The sequence below is a fragment of the Sapajus apella genome, unplaced genomic scaffold (assembly GCF_009761245.1).
Source record: "Sapajus apella isolate SASKATOON/1434 unplaced genomic scaffold, GSC_monkey_1.0 scaffold25, whole genome shotgun sequence".
In the NCBI taxonomy this organism is placed as follows: domain Eukaryota; kingdom Metazoa; phylum Chordata; class Mammalia; order Primates; family Cebidae; genus Sapajus; species Sapajus apella.
Genome location: NW_022436965.1, coordinates 17,436,387 through 17,458,509, shown reverse-complemented (window position 1 = coordinate 17,458,509; position 22,123 = coordinate 17,436,387). Strand labels below are relative to the sequence as shown.

The window sequence follows — 22,123 nt, the reverse complement described above, 5'->3', positions numbered from 1 at the left end:
TTGATTAGTGTTAGAGCTCAGGTATTACAGCTCTGCTTAGTTTACCTCTCTGCTCATCCACTGCCATCTCTCACTGTTTGCTAACTGCTGTCCCTTGTTGTCCCTTGCTGTTTTCTTGCTGTTTCTCTGACTGCCATCTCCCGTTGTCTCTTGCCAATTAGCTGCTCTCCATCTCTACTGTTGCATCATCTTGCCTCTCCTCCAATCACTGCCATCTCTGCTTTCTTCCTCCCTTTGTGGTCACCAGATGATTCAGGACAGGGAAGCTTCCAAATTGGGGCTTAGCCCAGGAGGGTTCTTGGCTTCACCTAGGAAAGAATTCAAGGGCTAGCTGATGGTGTTAAACAGCAACTTTTATTGAAGTGGCTGTTACAGCAGCAGCAGGAGTACTGCTCCTTGTGGAACAGTGCTACCCCATAGGCAGTGTGCCTAGAGTAGCAGCTCAGAGGCAGTTCTGCAGTCATAGTTATACCCACTTTTAATTATATGCAAATTAAGGGGTAGTTTATGCAGAGATTTTTAGGAAAATGGTGGCAACTTCGAGGTTGCTGGATCCTTGTCATGGAAAGGGGTTGTAACTTCCAGCTGTTGCCATGGCAGTGCTAAACTGACAAGGCATGCTGGTGGGTGTGTTTTATGGAAACTGCTCCTGCCCTGGACCTGTTTTATCTAGTCCTTGATATGTTTTGGTGTCCGAACCCTGCCTCTGGAGTCAGTTGAGTCCTGTTTCCTATCTTATATTCAAACTAGATTTTTATTATATAATTTAAAAAATTAAATTTGTGGTAATACTAGCTTTTATCTTTTTCTGTCATGTATTGTTTTAAATCACCATATACTTCATTTAGTAAATCAACTTGTTCTATAAAACACTCTGAGATGGAAGTTGGGTTGGGACCAAATTGCTGTCTTCCTAAAGGGAGGTTTGGAAATGGCTCTACTTCCTTTGAAGTAAAAAAGAAATTATAGTCCCAGAAGTTACGGATATTTCATGTTAGTACTCAAAAGCATGCTCATATATAGCAAATATATACTAAATGAGACTTGTATTGTTTATAAGACTGCTATCTAATAGATTTTGTACACTTCTCAAGACATCAAAACTTTGTTTTAGGAGTACAGAAATGATTTGATAATGGAATAAATGTGTGTATTCATTATTCAGTTTAAGAGGAAAAAAATCATAAGATTGTGTGCCCTTCCCCAGTAGTCTTTCTCTTGCCTTCAGATATAACCATTATCTTGAATTTAAGGGTTTTTTTTTGTTTAGTTTCAGAGCTTTACAAATAAATATAAACAATATATACTATTATATGGCTAGTTTGATATAAATGACAGTCTTACCTTAAGTAACATTTTATTCAGCAATGTTTTTGAGATTTGTGCGTTGTTTCCACTCCTGTTTATAGGGACTAGTACAGCTTATCCATTCCTCAATTAATGGATATTTAGGTTATTACTTTTTGATATTAAAAGCACTGCTACAATGAGCATTCTTACGCATATCTTTTAGATACATGTTTTCACTTAGAGTTATACATGGGCTGTATTTAGGGGGTATGTACATCTTTATATTGCTAAATTTTAAACTCCTTTTAGCAGTCTGATAGATTTCCCTTGGCTCAACGGACGTTTCACACTTGGCCACAGACTATCACACTTTAAACTCCATCAGATCTGTGTAATTTTTGTTAGCATGCCCCAACCCCCAGGCCACAGACCAGCACCAGTCTGTGGCCTGTTAGGAACCCGGGCACACCACAGAAGGTGAGTGGCAGGTAAGCAAGCATTACCACCTGAATTCTGCCCCCTGTTATATCAGTGGTGGTATCAGATTCTCATATGAGTGTGAACCCTATTGTGAACTGCACATGTGAAGCATCTAGGTTGTGTACTCTTTATAAGAATCTGACTAATGCCTTATGATCTAAGGTGGAACAGTTTCATCCCAGAACCATCTCCCTACCCCTCCATGGGGAAATTGTTCTCCATGAAACTGGTCTCTGGTTTCAGAAAGGTTGTGGACCACTGATTTATATGATATCTCTGGATTTCATTTGTATTCCATGATTATTACCGAAAGTTTATTTCTTTTTCCTGAGTTTATTGATTTTATTCTTTGCGTCCCACCCACCCCATTCCCTTATTTGACTTGTTGACACTCTTTATACTTGATAATAATTATTTGTTTACTGAATGTGTTGCAAATACTTCTCTCAGTGTGTGACTTACTCTTTCATGTCATTTATGGTTAACCTAGCCAAATGTGTCACCTTTTAAAAATGATTTATGCATTCTGCATCTTGTTAACATGATTTGTAAAGATTTTTAAATTTTCTTCTAAAATGTAAAGTTTTGTTTTGTCACATTTAGGTTTTTATATTTGCCTTAAAATTTTTATGTACCTAGTATTTCTTTTTAAGGATTTTGTGGAAATAATATTAAAATATGTAAAATTAGCCAGCTTCCCTTAATGGATGTATTATCTTAACTTTTATTTTAAGGTGAATGCACTGCAAGTATGTGATTTGTTCATTTGTGCAGATTATGTGTAATTTTTTGCTTTAGGGTTTTATATAGATGATTATCTTTTTAACAACGTATACTTATATCACTAACAAGTGAAGGAACACATTCTAAATAGAATGTTTTAATTATTTCAAAAAAAATTCAACTTTTAAGTAAACCAAAACTTTTCTTTTTACCTTTTTTATTTTTTCAAAATATCATTCATTATAAAATGGAACTTTAATTTGACAGAAACATTTTTATTTATTTCTAAAATTTATTTGTATTCTTTGAAAGTTGGAGTCTCTTTATTTTTTTGGTATTTCTTTCAGAGTTCTGATTATACGAAACCAGGAGAAATTGACCCTACATCTGTAGCAAGTTCCAAAGATCCAGAAGATATACCAACATTTGATGAATGGAAGAAGAAAGTTATGGAAGTAGAAAAAGAAAAAAGTAAGAAAGTATTTGAGTTCTTTAAAAACATTTTTTTTTAAGTTTGTGGTATGGTTTTAATATGCTGTTTTGTTGATTGGTAAAACAAAATAAAACTTACTTTTGAAAGCTTTTTAAAGGTGAAACATTCCAAGTTTTTGTTGATCCATTCATATATCATGTACCTGTATATAACTACATACAGTTTTTGTTTTAATTAAAATCCATTCTTGTAAATGATTAAGTGAGCATAAAATGAAGAAGGCATAGCAGTGGTTTTCATCACAATACGAGGAAAATTGAGGCATGGAAACTATTTTAAGATTCATATGGAACTAAAAAAGAACTTGCATAAAATCCTTGGGTTTAGAATATTCTTTAATTTACCAAAAGGTGTTTAACATATGGTGTTTCAAGAATACACCGAAAAGCTTACCTATGTTGTGAGAGAGGGGAGGGTGGCTAAAATTATAGTTAATTTATTCCCTATATGATAGGCTTGTTAGGTGCAGCAAACCACCATGGCACATGTTTTCCTATGTAACAAACCTGCACATCTTGAACATGTACCCTGGAGCTTAAAAAAAATAAATAAAATGATTCGAAAAATACATCCTTAATAGATATTTATAAAAGATGTAAATACAGAAAGCTCTTATTCTCATGGACAAGCTTCATATTGTGAGTTATATTACTTAGACATAAATTAAGTAATGCAGAATTTTGTAGTTAATTTGTTTTTGGGGGATATTTTAAAGCTATTGAGGTGACACACTTTAATTTTTTTTATGAATTTTTAAAATATTCTCTGAAGTTAGTTAAAACCTGTTCTTTTCTAGAAGACAGCTTATTGCTTTTGAGATCAGTGTTGTTAGAGGTATTTTCAGTCATAATCATCAAATATATCTATGTTTATAATAAGGTTTGTCTGCAGGTCAGTCAATGCATCCATCTTCTAATGGAGGTTCACATGCCACCAAAAAGGTCCAGAAAAATCGAAATAATTATGCCTCAGTAGAATGTGGTGCCAAAATTCTAGCAGCTAATCCAGAAGCCAAGGTAGGTACTTAAGTATGAAATTTTATGTATATAGGAAATTAGTGACTTTTTAAAATATAGCCATTTGTTTACTGGGAACTAAATTTTAATGTGATATATTTTATTCACTAATAAAAGCAGAATATGCTTTCAAAACATTACCTTGTATGAATTCTTATTTATATTGGCTCATATATTATACCCTGCATTTTTTAACTTTTAAAATCCATATGAAATTTTAAAAAGAAAATAACTAAAATATTATTTTTTTCTTTAATGTAACAGGCATTTATTTTTAAATGTATTGTTGTAAGACTGATTTAATGCTGTAGCCGTGAATGGTGAATCTTAGCCACTTCTGTGCTTTTTTCCCAAGTGAGTGTCTTATAGTCTTAGGTGTACTTAAGATCTAAAAATACAGAAGTCCTAGAAAACTTTAAAGTTAAAATAAATACTTTTTTCATTAATTTGTTTCTTTTTCTCTTTTTAAAATAGAGCACGTCTGCTATTCTTATAGAAAATATGGATCTTTATATGTTGAATCCTTGTAGCACTAAAATTTGGTGAGTAATACACAATTTTAAAAAGTATATGCTACATATATATGCATATTATGTTAAGCTTTTATATTAGGGTTAGATTGATTTATATAATCATTTAATAAGCAGTTATGATTGATTAGTGCTGATACTATGCAAAATCGAGGACAAAATGCCTTCCTTACCTTTTGAGGAGGCCACGAAAAGCAAACAATGACAGACATGGTTAAACAATTATGAAATGGTATAAAAATTACTGTTGAAAGGGTGTTATTGAAAGAGTGGTATGTGTAATTACAAGAGGAGATGAGAGAAGTTTTCCTGGAAGAGGTAATTCCTGAGCTGAACCTTGAAGGATTAAGAGGAAGTGGCAGATGAAGGAGGCAGAGGTATTCAGGAACTATAAGAATAAGGGGGCAGTGCTAAAAAGGAATATGTTTCTTCTGGGTGACTGTTAGATGTTACAAAAAGAAAGGTACAGTGAGAGTAGGAGTGGAACATAAGCCTGGAGCATTCATTTATTTATAAGTAGGCCATCCAGGGCTATGTATACCCAGCTTAAACATTTTTTAAGTTTATCCTAAAGACCATGAAGGGCAGTATTTGTTTTAAGTAAGAAAGTGACATAATCTCACTGGCATTTTAGGAAGGCTTGTCCTTAAAGGGTAGCCTACAGATTGCAGTTTTAAGCATGGTTTGGAACCTATTGTCATAGTCTGGGTGAGAAATAAGGATTGTAATTAAGAAATAGGCAAGTTAGATTCAGAGGAGAGGAATATATCTTAAGGATTTACAGCAGATAAAATTGGCAGCTCTTGGTCAGTATTTGGATATGAAGAAGAGAGAGACATTCAGGAAATTTCTGAGTATTTTGGCTTCACTGCTTAGATCTATGATTCTGCCATTAACTAAGTATATAGGAAAAGGAAAGATGTATGGGGAAAATTAATGTGATATACTAACAATTTTATTAGATTACTTGATTTTATTGCACAAAGCAGCTATTTGAAAAAGAACTGAGGAAAACCATCATGATGTTGATTTACTAGACTGAATGAATTAATGAATGAGTAAAATATTTTTCTTTTAAATTTAAGGAGGCACTCTTTAAACCTTTAAGGTAATACTTATTATTTTCTACTCTTGGCTTTCATTCCTTTTGGAAATCTGTACATTTAGATTCATCTTGAAAATGAATTGTACTATTTAAGGGCAGTAAGGGATGGATTTTGTAAACTTAATTTTTCCTTATGCCATTTGATTTGTGAATTGAAGAAATGATTATTTGAGATCATAATCAAAATTTATTATTTTGAGGTTTTTGTTTTTATTTGTCAGTGACAGATTATTATACTCAAAAGTTTTGCATTTCAGGCAAAGTCATGCTGGATGAATTCATATGAAGCAGTCATTTTTTTTTATTATGGTTTGCAGAATAAATGATCATAGCTAAACATTTTAATGTTTCTACCAGACAGCATTTATAGTATATACCATATGATACATTTCAGTCAACAATGGCAGTCTGTGGTATATATGGTATGGTATATACCATATAATGACACATTTCAGTCAGCAATGATAGTAGCATGTATTAATGTAGGTTATAATGCCATATTTTTACTGTGCCTTTTCTATGTTTAGATATACAAATACTTAATATTTTGTTACAATTTCCCACAATATTTAATACAGTAACATGCTCTACAAGTTTGTAGCCTAGGAGCAATAGGCATATAGCCTAGATGTATAAGTAAACTGTACCATCTAGGTTTGTGTAAGTATATTCTGTGATTGTGACAAAACATAATAATGTATTTCTCAGATGTATCCCTGTTATATAGCAACACATGATGATATTTGTACATATGTATTTACTATATAGTTAACTTTTTGCACATTTATGTTTGTGTGTTTTCATCCTGTGATTAACGAGCCTCAGAACATCTTTAACTGATTTCACCTGGCTTAAGTAGATTCCTCCTCCCCGCATCTAAGGGGAGTAAGACCACACTCTCTAACCATAGCTTTATAAGTCTTAATATCTGATAGAGTGAATTTATATACCTTATCCTCTGCAGAAGTGTCTTCATTATTATTGTCCCATTGTTTTTTCTTTTAAATTTTAGAATTAAGTTCTATAAAAATGCTGGTATTTCTTTAGGAATTGTATCAATCTCTAGATGAATTTTGGGTTAAGCAATATTTTAGAATACCAATTGGGTATTTATTGAGTACCTGTTAGGCTGCTGATACTAGAAAAACATTTTTTTACAACATAAACTGAGATTTCTCTTGCTATGGTGCTTGTATCCTAGAGAGGTGTCAGTCCCTGACCACTAACGAGATTGAGGATATCTTCATGTGTTTGCCATTTAGTTTTTCCTCTGTTGTGCAGTGTTTGTCTTTTTTTCCTCTTTTTCTGTTGATTTATGTGTTTGATTTTTCTTATTGTCTAGTAGAAGTCTAGATAGACTTGGCATTTTGTTTTATAAAATGGACGAAACTAAGTCTATTTTGTAGAACTCTGGATAGGACATTTAAGTTATAAATGTCATACTTATCTTCCTTCTCTAGTTTATGGAGTGTCCTTTTAATTTCTTTATAGTGCCTTTTTTTTTTTGAGAGAGGATGTCACTCGTTTGCCAAGGCTGGAATGCAGTGGTATGGTCTCCCAGGAGCATGCCACCACATCCAGCTAATTTATTTTTTATTTTTTTGCAGAGACAGGGTCTTGCCATGCTCCCTAGGCTAGTCTTGAACTCCGGGCTTCAAGCATCCTTTCACCTCAACCTTCAAAGCCCTGGTATTACAGGTGTGAGTCACTGCACGTGGCTTATAGTGACTTTTGGTGAAACGAACTATTTTAATTTTCACATAGTTGAATTTATCTATCTTACAATGTTTGGATTTTTTTTTAATTTTTAATGTCAGAGGTTTCTCCATGCCCTGAAATTGTAAAGATACTATTTCATGTATTTTCTAGAATTTAAACATTTTGCACTTTGTATTGAGGTTTTTATTCTCCTGGAATTGTTTATTGTTTTATATTATTTATGGTATGCAGGAAGGATTCATTCCTCCTCCCCACTTTTTCTGTTTAGTTGTTTATTCAGTAGTTTACATGTTCCCCTCTAATTTAGAATGCAACCTTTATTGTAAAGTTCCCTTATATACATGGGTTTTTGTGTTTTTTTTTTTTTTTTTTGTATTCTCTATTCTCTTTTATTGGTCAATTTACCATTACCTGCAATTACATCACATTTTAGCTTTGTAGCTCTTAATATCTGATAAGGCGAGTTTTGTACTTCAGGACTCACTTGGCTATTCTGCTTTTTCTTATTAATGGTAGACTTGGCTGAGTGCAGTCACTCATGCCTGTATTCCCAGCCCTGTGGGAGTCCTAGGTGGTCAGATCACCTGAAGTCAGGAGTTTGAGACCAGCCTGGCCAACATGGTGAAACCCCATCTCTACTAAATATACAAAAAATTAGCCTGGTGTGGTGGCAGTTACCTATAATCTCAGCCACTCCAGAAGCTGAGGTAGGAGAATTGCTTGAACCCAAGAGATGTAGGTTGTAGTGAGCCGACATCATGCCACTGCACTCTATCCTGGGCGACAAGAGTGAAACTTCATCTAAAAAATAAAATAAATGTTAGACTTTCCTTTTGAGTTCCCTGAATGTCATATGGGGATTTTGTTTGGAATTTTATTGAATCTTTAAATGACTTTCAGACATTAAATTTTCTTATCCATAAATAGGGCATCTCTTTCCTTGTTTTCTCTAATGTCTTTCAGTAAAGTTATTTTTTAAAAATTTTCCATAAAAGCATTACATATCTTTTGTTAATTTTCTTCCTGGGCAGCTTTTTGAAATTTTGTTTTGTTACTATTGTAAATGATATATCTTTAAAATTACATTTTGTTGTGTACATTGATGCAGTTTAACATATGGATCTTATATCAGACTACCTTCTTATATTGCCTTATTTTCTAATAATTAATGTGCAAATTCCTTGGGGGTTTCTATGGAGAATTAGAGCTTCTTTACCATTTTTTTCCCTTTCAAAAATTTCTGATCCTTTAAATCACATTTGACTTTTTTTCTTTTTTTTTGAGATAAAGTCTCACTCTGTAACCCAGGTTGAAATGCAGTGGCCTGATCTCAGCTCACAGGCATGAGTCACTGTGCCTGGCCATTACATTGTACTTTTTTAGTTATAACATGCTGGCTAGATAGACCCTTGAGAACTAATAAACATGACTGAGGTTAGAATACACAGTCTTTGATGAACAGCCATATGCTCAGCTACACCTTGGGCTTTCTGTTATTAAGGGGTTAGGGGAGCTGGGTGCAGTGGCTCATGCCTGTAATTCCAGGACTTTGGAGGCTGAGGTGGATGGATCACCTGAAGTCAGGAGTTCCAGACCAGTCTGGCCAACATGGTGAAACCCCATTTCTACTAAAAATACAAAACTCAGCTGGGCGTAGTGGCAGGCACCTGTAATTTAACTTACTTGGGAGGCTGAGGCAGGAGAATTAGTTGAACCTGTGAGGCGGAGGTTGCAGTGAGCCGAGATAGCACCACTGCACTCCAGCCTGGGCAACAAGAGTGAAACTCTGTCTCAAAAAAAAAAAGAGAGAGAGAGAGAAGGGAAAAGTGTGAAGTAGTCAATTAGTGTTTATTGAGTTATTCTATGAAATGGCGGTAGTATCCCTTGCAATTTGTTTGTAAGGATTAAATCAAAGGATGGGTAAAGATAAACATAGTATCTGACCCAGAGTAAGTGTTCAGCAAATGTTAGTTACCTCTCTTCATGAGCCTTTCTCTGAAACCTGATATATTTTTTAACCATCTTCTGGGACTTAAGTCTGTTGCTTTCCAAAATTAAACAATAATTATAATGCTTTTGATTTATTTAGCATTTAATTGTCTCTCTATAAATGTCTTTTGATATATTACTTTATCAAAGCAGTGATTAGAGTGTTAGATGTCATGGGTATTTATTTTTTCCCAATGCCTTGCTATATGCAGTTTTACATCATGCACATGGAACCATAATTTTTTTACTAAGCTGCAATATTTTTTGACATCTTCCCATGTTAGTAAATGTAGGTCTTAGCATCATTTTAAAAAAACAGCTTTATTGGGATATATTTGACATACAATAAATTGCATGTACAATAAACTACAACATGTCAAAGTGCATAATTTGGTAAGTTTTGTCATTTATGTACCTCTGAAACCATCACCACAATAAAGATAATGAACATATCTATCATTCTCAGAAGTTTCTTTGTACCTCTTTGTCATTTCTCTCAAACTGTCTTCCCTCACAGCAATTACAGATCTGTTTTCTGTTACTATAAATTAGTTTACATTCTCTAGATTTTTATGTAAATGAAATAAAAATTTTTAGTACTGGTTTTAATGGCTGCTTAGTATTTCATTGTCTGGATGAACCATAATTTGATAATTCTCTTTGCTGAGTATTTAAGTTGACTTCCTCTCTGCTTTTACAGACTGTGTGTGCTTCGATACAGCAAAATATATATACAAAGGTGGACATCTGAAACCATGAATCCTTAAGATAAATTTCTAAGAACTAAATCAAAGACTATGATAACTTTTAAAGACAATGTATATGCCGAACTATTCTCTAGATTAGTCATTTTATACTATTACTGGATGTTTTTAGGAGAGTCATCCCTTCTCCAAAAATGAATGTTATCTATAAAAGAATCTTTTAAAAAAATGTGATGGAGCAAGATCAGTATTGTTTTATTTACAGGTTTTTTTTCCCCACTAATGATATGCTTGGGAAGTATTTAAAGATGTTTCTTACAGACAATTCAGGCTATAAATCCTCCTCTTGACATTTTAATGAGTAACTTTTAATGATGATTTAATTTATGGAAACCGTTAATATCATATTTAATATGAACTGTTATTTTGATTGGTTTATCGATTAATTGTCTTGTGTTCTTTTTGAAGGTTTGTTATTGAACTTTGTGAACCAATTCAAGTAAAACAGCTTGATATTGCAAATTATGAATTATTTTCTTCTACTCCTAAAGACTTTCTGGTTTCTATCAGTGACAGGTAAATTCTAAAGCTCTTTCTATAAGGTCTATGTTGGATCTCTGAAATAAAAACAAAAAAGTGGGTCACTATTTTGACTTCAATCCATTTATTTTTTAAAGATCAGTTTGTAATAACAGTGATAATATGACTCTTGTTAATCACTTACCTTTTACCTTCATTAGCTCATATGATGCTTTAAATATAACAACCATGTGATATTTTTCTCTTATAAAGTAGGGAAACGGTAAAGGGGAGGTTAAGTTGCTTGCCCAGGTCTCATGACTTGTGAGTTTGGGAACCAAGATTCAGAACTACAGATCTGACTTCAAAGTTGTCACTTTCAGTAATTATGCTCTCTTGCTTTTAAACATTTCTTTTAAAAGTTACTAAAAACATATATGTATAGGTGCTTCATTTTATGAGGTATATTTTTATTAAAATATATTCTAAAACTTTTTTGTACATTTGTGATTATAACAGAAATATATGTTGTGAGGAATTTGGAATAGAACTGCATTCTGTCAACCAGAGATAGCCCTTGTTAGCATTTTAATATATTTTTTCTAGTCTTTACTATGCATTTATTTATTAATTCTATAAAAATATTTACTTTTTACTTCTTACATCCTGGAAATACTCTTTTGTCTTTTACACATTCATTTTTAATGTGTACATAATATTTTTCCTTCAACAGAGGTGTTATTTCATAAATACTTTTTGAGTGTCCACAATACCCCATGTAGGATGCTGTTTATTTATGGAACTGTTGTTCTGTCATTGAACGTTAAGGGTTTTCCTTGATGTTTCTTCCTCCACGCCACACTCAGCATTGCATATATACAGTTTTTGAAATTGGTTCTCAAGACCTCTTGAGAATTCCATCTATTATTCTGCCACTACCCTTGCTCATCACTTCCTTTTCTCTCAGCTCCAATTTTCTTATATGTCAAATGAGCATACACAGCTCTAAGTGTAGTCTGTTAATGTGGTGAGAGGGCTCATTATTTTGAGGAGTTCTTAAAATGTTTCAGTAAACACTTTTGTAGTTTTAGACTTTTATGTTAAATATTAGTTTCCCTTTTAAGGGGAACAGATATGTTAAACTCAGATGTGATTTTAAAAGTTTTTTCTTCCCATTCTCTTTCCACCAGTACTTGTATTTATACTTTACATTATTACACACGTGTCAGTATGTGAAGAGTTGTACCACCTTCTTCCAAGACAGTCTCTTGGTGACTTTCTATTCTAAAACTTCCTCCCAAACCCCAAGAATTGGTACTGGTCTTACTGTCTGTTAATGGTATGATTTTTCAAGGCATTCTTTCCCAGTAAAGAGAAACCTGTCAGTTTAGTTAGAAAAAAAATGTATTTATTAAATGTATGCATTTATGTATTTATTAAGTCAGCGTGTTCACCTGGAATGGCAAAAAAATTATATTTTGAAAATATGATGGAACTTCTCAATATGTGGTTTAAAGTTTTTTAAAAAGAACATATTTTCCATATTTTTTAGGTATCCAACAAATAAATGGATTAAGCTGGGTACTTTTCATGGTAGAGATGAGCGGAATGTACAGAGTTTCCCTTTAGATGAACAGATGTATGCAAAATATGTCAAGGTAATGTTTACACATACAGGACTATGTTCTGTAATGAAAACATACCTGTTACTTACACTTTTATACACCTCATCCTTTTAGAAATCAGAAAAGAAGAAATTGACTACAGTTTACCACTTAATAGATAATTCTTACTTGGGTATATTATTTTTCATGAGTCAGACAATGCCACACCACATTTCCTTTTGTTTTGCTGGAAGCCCAGTTTAGCTTTTTTTTTTTTTTTTTTTTTTTATGGCTCTGATGAAATTCCAAATTATATATTTTTAAGTTTTTTGAGTCTTTATGCAAAATGTCATCTTCATAGTATAACTATTTTGAAACTGAAATTGTAGCTAGTCACTGAAGTCTTTAAAGCAGGCCTAATTTCTTAATAGATTCTGAATCTTAGATCATTTCAACCTTCATATCCACTTATTTGGCATTGTTATGGCTTTTGCTTTTTTTTTTTTTTTTTTGTGTAGCCAAATGAAATATTCTGTGTCCAAGTACCAGTTTCAATTAAAATAGGCTTTTAAACACTGATGTTCTGTATTTCCACTGCTTCTTCTACCAACTAATCAAGTAAAATTATCACTTTTGAATTGGATTAGACAAAATAGTGGAAGTCATTACTCCTTTCTTCCCTCTTTTTTTTCTTTAATATTATAGCCATACCTTAAAGTACTATTGAATTAATATTTTTGGAATGGCAGCAGTTCTAATTTCTATCCTTCTTTAAATGTGAGAACTTATAGCTACCTAATTTTGTCTTCTGTGATTTTACCATCTCTTTTTAAAGCATGGTTTAAATTGACTTCTATAAATAGGTAAACTTGTAGTATTCTTAATCTCCATATAAAATGCTAAATACTATTTTTGAAATAGTTAATATTCTCAGTTAATAATTCAACAAAATTATTCAAAAAATTAAGGAACATTTTCAATTCATTTTAAAATGAGTACTGAAACAATTACTTAATGACCTTTTTATACAGTATACTTTCTTCACTGTGAAGAGGAAGAAACTTTAAGTCATTTGCTAGGTGATACAATTGTATTTAATTTTGCAATTAAGACAACTCACATGAAATAATTTTGAGAATTATTCTTTATAACATCTACTTAGTTAATAATAGAAGACTATTTTATTGGAAGCATAAAAATGCCTTATAAAACCTTCTACCTTGTTCCTTTTATGATTGGAGACTATAGAATATTTTGAATATTAGTTTTATAAAAAACCGTCTTTGGTAGAATTGAGTCTAAAAGCAAGAAACATTTACTTGCAACTCATAAAAAGCAGGGCAAAAATTACTTTCTGATTTTCATTTTGTAGTAATAATGTTATATAAATATTTTACTTGGATTTTCCTTATCCCAAAAGAACTACACCCAAATCTACTACTTTTTATTAGCTTACGTTCAAAAGGCTAATATATCTTCCACTTCTGTAAGTTATAGTTGAAATAACATAGCATACTAAAAATTCATGCTTTTCCTGAAATAAGTAGTATATGATATTATACAAGTATAAATATCATTTAATAATGAACTATCAATATATGTGTAGAATATACATATGTATATGTGCATATATATTCATATATAAATTCATATATGAATATATATGCACATATACATATGTATATATAAATTCATATATGAATATATACTTGATACATGTCTGTAATACTTAAGGTAATGTAAAAGATTGTTTCTAGATACTGTTTATTAATTGCTTTTGGAATGCTTTCTACGAGCTGTATAAAATAATAGCAATGGATTTTGGATAACTTATAACCTTAAAGTTAATTTATTTCATTGCAATCATTTAGATTATACTCTAAGGTTGTGATGGTAAAAATTTAAATCGTTGCTTTCATTTCTGCAAGGAATTAAGAATACTACAATGTTATCCATCACACAGCATTGCTTTCTATCCTTTATACAATATAATTTACAAGTATTTAAAGTAGCTTATTGCATGATGTCTAGACTTTGGAACTGATTTCTTTTTCTTTTCCTTTCTCTTGCTTCAGATGTTCATCAAGTACATAAAGGTTAGCAACCTTCTCTTTTGCAATATTAAATAATAGGACATGGCATATTAATGCATTACAAAAACTTTACAAGTATTGATTTTGGGGAAAAGGAGGACTTTATAGAAATGTTTAGAAATGTTATAATGAGAAAACTGAGTGTATTGTTAGATAATTGTACATGCACTCTGCTGGCTTCCCATTTTATGTGCTTTTATTCTTTAGGTTGAGTTGGTATCACATTTTGGATCAGAACACTTTTGTCCATTAAGCCTTATAAGGTAATGCAGAACAAAATACATTTATTGAGTGCTTTAAAAAATTGATATACAAAATTTTCAGTATAGTTAAAGTGAAGAAATAATTTTCTCTTGTGTGAGTTAATACCATAGAAATAAAAACTGTAAAATATTTCTTTCTCTTGAATGCATTTTGGAAAAATGTCAAAATACCCGCTTTAAAAATAAACTTCATTTTATGTATTTGGTTTAACTTGCTTGCTATTTTGCTATGAAGATAATATACAGAAACATTTTAGACTGATAATAAAAACTCATCCATTGTATTTCTTAATGCCTTATATAGATTAGTTTTATATTTTAATTGAAGCAGTATGACTGAAATGTAAGAAACAGCCGTTATTTTGGAGTCCAAAAGCCAGTGGCCCTCAAAATATGACCAAAGTTGATGTTTGTCATTTATTGTGAAGAGATTAGCCTTAACAGGCATTTTGTTTTGGAAGTCTTTAATGAAATTGTTGTTGATATAGGGTATTTGGCACTAGCATGGTGGAAGAATATGAAGAAATTGCTGATTCCCAGTATCACTCAGAACGCCAGGAACTATTTGATGAGGACTATGGTAAGTGACATCAAACAGGTGACTGTTAGGTCTATTTTTTTACTTTTTAAAAATCGAATAGTAATGGGGGGGGCTATAGGTTACTTAAATTAGTATGACTGTTGTCTGTTGTCTTCAGGCTTTTTTTGTTGTTTTTAACTCTAATCAACTTTTACTTAAACCTGTTTTCTGATATGATTGCACTGTAATTGTATTGCTTTCCAAGTTTATCTTTCAGTTATTTGTAACTGAAACTCCCTTCTATAACATTAATGCTGTGAATTGTGATTCTATCCCTATGCCAGGCTCAAAAATCTTTTAAACTCACAAGGTAACTGAAATAGTAGAAATGAGCTTTTTTTCCTGTGATTTCCCAAGAGCCTAAGAGTAAGCACATTTTGACCTCCTGAGCCATTGAGAAATTTTGTGACCCTAAAGAGGTAGAGGACAGTTTTATGACACTCCATTTCCACTTTAAGTCCTTATTTTAAGATGTCTTAAACTATTGTTTGAACAATCTAAATTTTCTCATGAGTGAAATGAAGACATTGATTAAGAGTTGGTAAAGTATATTGAAAGCTTGAATAAAAAAGTCTTATAAATGTGGTTAAAATTTTGGTAAGCATTACAGTTATTTTCCTTGGTTTATATTTGTTTGTTAAATGGTTTCTGAATCATATTTGCTTTTTGCGAACATGTTTTAGATATATAATTCTTATTTATTTCAAAATGTTTTAAATGTCAGCTGACTTTGATAGGACATAATTTGAGCTTTCAAATGTCTTATCATTGGAGCTAGGTCTCAGCATAATTACTTTCTTTTCTTTTTTAACAGATTATCCACTGGATTATAATACTGGAGAGGATAAATCCTCAAAAAATCTTCTTGGTTCTGCTACAAGTGAGTATTTTGAAGATTTTCTTTTCAGTCTACTAAAGTGTTTCTCAACTTTTTCGTCCTAACATACGTGGACATTTTGTCATGGTATAGTTTAGGAACTTCTCCAAATGTTGAACTTTGAGTTGAAATAAAAGATACTGAAGATACTGTCTTTTGAAAAGTATTTCTATAGAAATGCGATGGGAAGAATAGATGAAAAGAGAGGGAGAGAAACAAATGTAAGCATAATGAAGGTGTTTACTCTAATTAGGCACTCACATTTTGGGGCAAATTCCTTATTATGGAGAGAGGTCTATGGATTTTCTTGGGGAAAGAATTATTAAAATGGTCGTATACCAGTTGATCTATGGATACGGTTAGTTTGCCATTTAGTTACTCCTACCATGATAATAACGAATACCAATAAGAATACTAGCAATAATATACTCCTTGTAAACTAAGAAACAATGAATAACATACTAGTGGTTTAGTTTGTTGTTATTCCAAAATAGAATCCCAACCTCATGGTAGACTCACTAAGGAGACTACTGGAAAGACCATTACCTGACTGGCACTTTATGTTTCACTGTTGGATTCTGTGTAGGTATATTTTAATGTTGTTTTTGGTTATTTCTGAAAATGTGGAATTAACTAGAAGTAGTTTTCTTTTTATTTGAAAACTTTAAATTGAATTTAATAAAAAAAAACTTAATAGAAGACTAGCTGCTTGTGCTTGTCACTTTTTGCTCTTAGTGAATTGAATTGCTTGAATTCCAATGTCAGTGTGAATGTTGACTTTATAATTTTTTTAGATATTGAACAAGTAGTGTAAATACTTAGGTTGATATTTTGTGTAGCCACAGTATATGGAGTTAAAATTACCTCTTTCATCTTTCCTTTAGCCTCTTCCTTTCCTTTCCTTTTTCTTTTCCTTCTTCCTTTCCTTTCTCTTACAGGTATTTTTAACACATTTAAAGAGTGTTAAAAATACCTGTAGAAGGAAAATATTTTTGATTACAAAGTAATATTCAATTTTTTTACATGTCAGTTCAGTATATTTTGTTTTACTTTATTGCTAGGCTTCTGACTTTCTGGATATTAGTGATTACTTTTAAATAAGTTTCCTAGCTATCTAGTTATTGATATAAAAACAAGTCTCATTTACTGCTATGTGATATAGCTTTTTAGGAGTGAAAGAAATACCAGTCTGGATATTAATGTTTTTGTTTTTCTTAATTTGTATTCTATATGTTACACAGTAGTCATTATTCTGCCATTTATGTAGCTCAGTAATGTTGAATGAGCTCTGAGGAAACATCATTATTTTATAGGGTCAGAAAATAGCCCCAGACTAACAGATCTCTATCTCTAGTAGTTACCGGAAAAGAGAGGGGACTTTAGGGAAATAATGTCTTATTGTAGTTGCGGATAAAGGAAAACTGTGTTGACATTCTGGATTTTCTTGCCATATCTTTCTATGTGATTAACTCCTAGACGCCATTAAAACCTAACCATAGGCCAGGCACAGTGGCTCACACCTGTAATCCCAGCACTTTGGGAGGCTGAGATGGGCGGATACCTGAGGTCAGGAGTTCGAGACCAGCCTGACCAACATGGCAAAATCCCATCTCTACTAAAAATACAAAAATAAGCTGGACGTGGTGGTCTGCACCTGCAATCCCAGCTACTCGGGAGGCTAAGGCAGGAGAATCACTTGAACCTGGAAGGCAGAGGCTGCAGTGAGCTGAGATCGTGCCACTGCACTTCCAGCCTGGGGAACAGAGCGAGACTCCATCTCAAAACAAACAAACAAAAAAAAACCTTAATATATATCAAAGGAATACATTTATCTGTTTGGATCTTTCTTCTTGAAGGTATATCACTTACTTTTCTTTTTACAGATCTCAGGGAGGGCAAGATTATCTTCCAGTGTTCTAGGTATTGAAAGAATTTATATAGTGAGATAAGATGGGTGGAAGGATGTGAGCTGAGTCTCTAAAATGAGATTTAAAATGATCTGCACCTCCTGAAGTTTTAGAACAAGAGAGGCAATAAGAGCTGAGTGATAAGACTTTATTGTCATAAAACTTTATAGACATGGCCTAACACTGCTGCCTTCTGTATCTCTGTCGTTCTACTCTTCTCTGAAGAGTTTGGGACTGACTTAGCTATAGCCTCAAAGGTGGTATAACTTGAAGAAATAATAAAGTGGAATCAGAACTTCAGTGGTTTTGATTCAAAGAGCTGGTCTTTGGCACAAGAATGTCTGAGTTTGTAATCATCACTGCTTTCTAAATTAGCTTGAAATTAGCCCATTTTGAAACTAGTTTATTTTTTTAAATTGTTTTTAATGTGTACATAGTATCCACAAGCTAGAATTCTGTGTTTAATCTTAATAGAAACTCCTTTTCTTTTTGTTATCAAGTAGTTAGTAGTTATAGAAATATGTCACTGGAATACTTTGCCTCTGATGCGAGTTGGATGTCAAAGAGCATGCACACTGCATAAACATTCTTGATATTATATAATTTACTTAAGTGCTAAAAAAAAGGAGAAAGTGTTATCTTAGAGCAGGCTCTTTGGCTTTGTGTGTTTGCCTGTCTGATTCTTTCTACGTTCTTGAGCTAAAACATTTAAATCTTTTACATCAACAAGAATTCTCCACATCACTCTGATTTTCTGGTTCTTTGTCATGTGAATTTGCTAGACCTCTATCTACTTTGATAATTGGTGCAAGTCTGCCTTCGTGCTTAAATATGTGGTTTTCGTTTTTGTTAAAATCACCGTATCTGCCAAAGGGAGATAGGTGCATGTGCGTGTTTAAGAGAAAATGTAATTTTTACTTTCTAAGTCAAAGTATTTTTTGTGGGAAAAAAATAGGTTCTAGGAGGACCATTTTCCTAGAAAATGTGGGCTTGCTTCAGGGTTAGTACACATAGGAGGAAGTCTTTTTTGTTGGTTTATCTTATGTTGTATCATATAAACTCTTAAGCTTCGGCAGCCTGGAGAAATGTTTGTTTTCTTTACCAAAAAGAGCCATTGGAGCACTGGATACTGAGTAAATAATATGGAGATGTTTGGTCTCTAGGACCCATTATTAGGAGCATTTTATTCCTAAAGGAATGAAGCAGGATGAATAAGTTGCCCAGTTCAAAAATTTAAAAGTTGATTAATCCAGGAGAAATTAGGGATTTTTGTCTCTAGTTTGGCAATTATATTCAAAGATGTTATTTTAGTCTGTTCTGAAGGTTTTTTAATGACCAGATTATCATGGTGTATACAAGCTATCGTGTTTGGATACAAATTGAAAATAGAATACTCACAATTCTGCTTTTTCTCAAAAGACAAAAAAGACATGTTAGGCAATGTTCTGTTCACATAGAATAATTATTTTAGGCTAAATGGGCCGAGAAAGTAGAAATTTGCTAAATTTTGCTTTTGTTACCAAGTTTCCTGAAATGATGATAATAAATACTATTTTAAAAGGATGGATAGAAGGATCTTCTTTATTGTAGATGCTGGTGTTAAAATTTAGGTTCAAAAATAATACTCTAAAGCTACTTTCTTTATGCAGATGAACACATTATCTTCTTGAATTCTTTAATCATAAATGTCAAAAAATTTGAAATCTCAGATAAGACCTCACTTTGAAACACAAGAAAGGGTATAGGCTGTTGATTGCATAATTTGAGTTTTGTGAAGCAGTCAGTTTTGACTTATAGGTGGCAGGATAGATGGAGGAATCATATTTAATATTGCAGTATTGATCGGCATTATAATGGGTGTATAAGGAAATAACAGTTTTCATTCCAAACTTCATCTTGGTTTATGAAGGAGTACAGAGTTTCCATTTTTGTTGTTATCTCATACTGTAGCATTTCTTTAGCTTAAGTAAGAATCAAGGCCACTTCTGTTTATCACTTTGCCAGATCAAAGGACAATATTAAAAATGTTATTTAAACATTTTAAAATGACAAATATTGAGCCTTTGTCTGTTATACTATTGATTAGAAACAAAGTACCACTACTTTGTTGACTTTCAGAGTATACACTGATAATTTTGTGAAGATCAACATTATACCTGATTCCTAGCTAGCACCTTTAACACAGTTTAAAATATGCTACTACTTTCTCCCATCCTAAAGCATGTACCTATAGGATGAGCTCTAGGCAGCAGTCTTTGGCTAACTCACAACCTTCCTGACGTAGTAGATTTTTCTCTCTTAGATTCCTTTTCTACTTTTCACATCTCTGGTTTTCATTGAAAATGTCATGAATACTCTGTGGATCACTTTTAGGAAAGGAGATTAAGACAAAAATAATGTGTGATGATTTATATGTTGCCCCTGCCAGGTCTTAGTATTTTAATAGTAGAAGTACCTTATACCAAATAATTAACTGCCAGTGGAATTTCAAAGGTTAGATTGGGAATGAAAGTTAATTTCACTTGAAATTACATCGCATTGCCAGAAGGAAGGCCTTGTATTCCCAGTACTAGTTTTTTATGAAGTTCTGATCTTTTGTTATGCTTATGGTATAAATATATCTATGTAGATATTAAGGTTTGTACCACTTTTTTCGTCTAAATATCCTCCTTCAAAAGAGAAGTAGGGTTAGAAGGTATGCAAATTGCTTTTATAACACTTTGTTTTATGACCTTGACTTTTAGTTAATCTGCCCCTTACCTGTCCCCACCGAATTAACTAAATAATTTAAATTCTTTAAATTTAAATTTATGATTTAAAAAGATTGCAGTTTTGGTGAATGAGTTTTTTAATGTCATCAAAGAGATCTTATTCTAGGCAATATCAATTTAGAATTTAACCATGTTACCATAGATATGATTGGCTAATCATTTAAAATATTTTCTGCTTTTTTTTTTTTTTTAGATAATCTCCCTGTTTTGTTTTTACCTGTGATAATCACAAAATGTAGGAAAAACTTGTGCTTTTTTTACACATTTTTGTTTTTATTTTAAACTATAGAGCCTTTTTAAAGAAAAACAGATTTTTCTGTAAAATAAGAATTTTGGTCATCACATTTTTTCCCTGTCCCAATACAGGCTGTATGTTGAGTTATACTTGAATTTATAATATGCTGAAGACAGTGTTTTGGTAAAGTGTCTAGGGAAGCTTTACAAGAAAAGTATATTTAAGGCCAGGCGTAGTGGCTTACGCCTGTAATCCTAGCACTTTGGAAAGCTGAGGCGGGCAGATTGCCTGAGCTTAGGAGTTTGAGACCAGCCTGGGCAACACAGTGAAACCTCGTCTCTACTAAAATACAAAAAATTAGCCAGATGTGGTGGCATGCACCTACAGTCCCAGCTACTTGGGAGGCTAAGGCAGGAGAATTGCTTGAACCTGGGAGGCAGAGGTTGTAGTGATCCGAGGTTGCGCCACTGCACTCCAGCCTGGGTGACGGAGCAAGACTCCGTCTCCAAAAAAATAATAATAATAAAAGTGTATTTAAATTAAAAATTCCTTTTGAACATAAAAATTTAGATACATGCTTTACACTTTTGCCTAAACTTTATTTGTGTCCTATGTTGGACTTTAGTTGTGAGGTGAATACAAAAGTAACTAGTCAAAAAAAAAAACGATCATTCTAAATGATTTTTTGACTATCTGATATTAATTTATATTAGAATATTTAGGTATTTGGTACTTTTTCTGATTGAATTTTGTTTTAGATGCCATTCTAAATATGGTGAATATTGCTGCTAATATTCTGGGAGCAAAAACTGAAGACCTGACAGAAGGTACCTAATTATTTTATGGATCTTTTAAATAGCTGGTACTCCAGGGGTCCTTATACTTAGGAAAATCAAGTAATGAGTTAAGAAAATTTAATTTTTTACGTTTAGAAATATATAAATAATTTAGAGGAACTTACCAATCTTTATTATTCATTGTTTATTTGAATTTCACAAGTTCTTAAAAGAGGATACTGTCTATAAAAAATTTATGAATTGGCTTTTTGACTTCTCCTGGCTTTAATATTAATAGTAATGATTTTATTCCTTATCTCTTTACTGAGATTTTGATGTCTTAATAATACTTCAAGAATGTTATTTTATGTGTAAATAGCTACTTGATTTAGAAAGCCATATTTTCCTTAGAGAATGGCAAATAAGAATATTATTAGCAAAAAGAAAGT

At 32.4% G+C, this 22,123-nt stretch overlaps 1 protein-coding gene across 9 annotated transcripts in view; it reads left to right on the top strand.

Moving 5' to 3' along the window:
* The window catches only part of SUCO (SUN domain containing ossification factor), a 75,157-nt gene that overhangs the window by 32,035 nt on the left and 20,999 nt on the right, over positions 1–22,123 (top strand). For 3 of the 9 annotated variants that reach the window (XR_004272812.1, XM_032291373.1, XM_032291372.1), the window contains exons 7-16: positions 2,841–2,964; positions 3,866–4,002; positions 4,477–4,544; positions 10,518–10,625; positions 12,121–12,226; positions 14,248–14,268; positions 14,473–14,528; positions 15,017–15,108; positions 15,923–15,988; positions 21,657–21,725. Coding sequence is in view for 7 of the 9 variants with exons in the window: in XM_032291373.1 (XP_032147264.1) it covers positions 2,841–2,964; positions 3,866–4,002; positions 4,477–4,544; positions 10,518–10,625; positions 12,121–12,226; positions 14,248–14,268; positions 14,473–14,528; positions 15,017–15,108; positions 15,923–15,988; positions 21,657–21,725 (847 nt within the window). In the remaining 2 variants the exon portion in view is untranslated. The remainder of the gene's footprint in view (positions 1–2,840; positions 2,965–3,865; positions 4,003–4,476; positions 4,545–10,517; positions 10,626–12,120; positions 12,227–14,247; positions 14,269–14,472; positions 14,529–15,016; positions 15,109–15,922; positions 15,989–21,656; positions 21,726–22,123) is intronic. The other 6 variants (XM_032291375.1, XM_032291374.1, XM_032291378.1 and 3 more) reach the window with 4 other exon arrangements.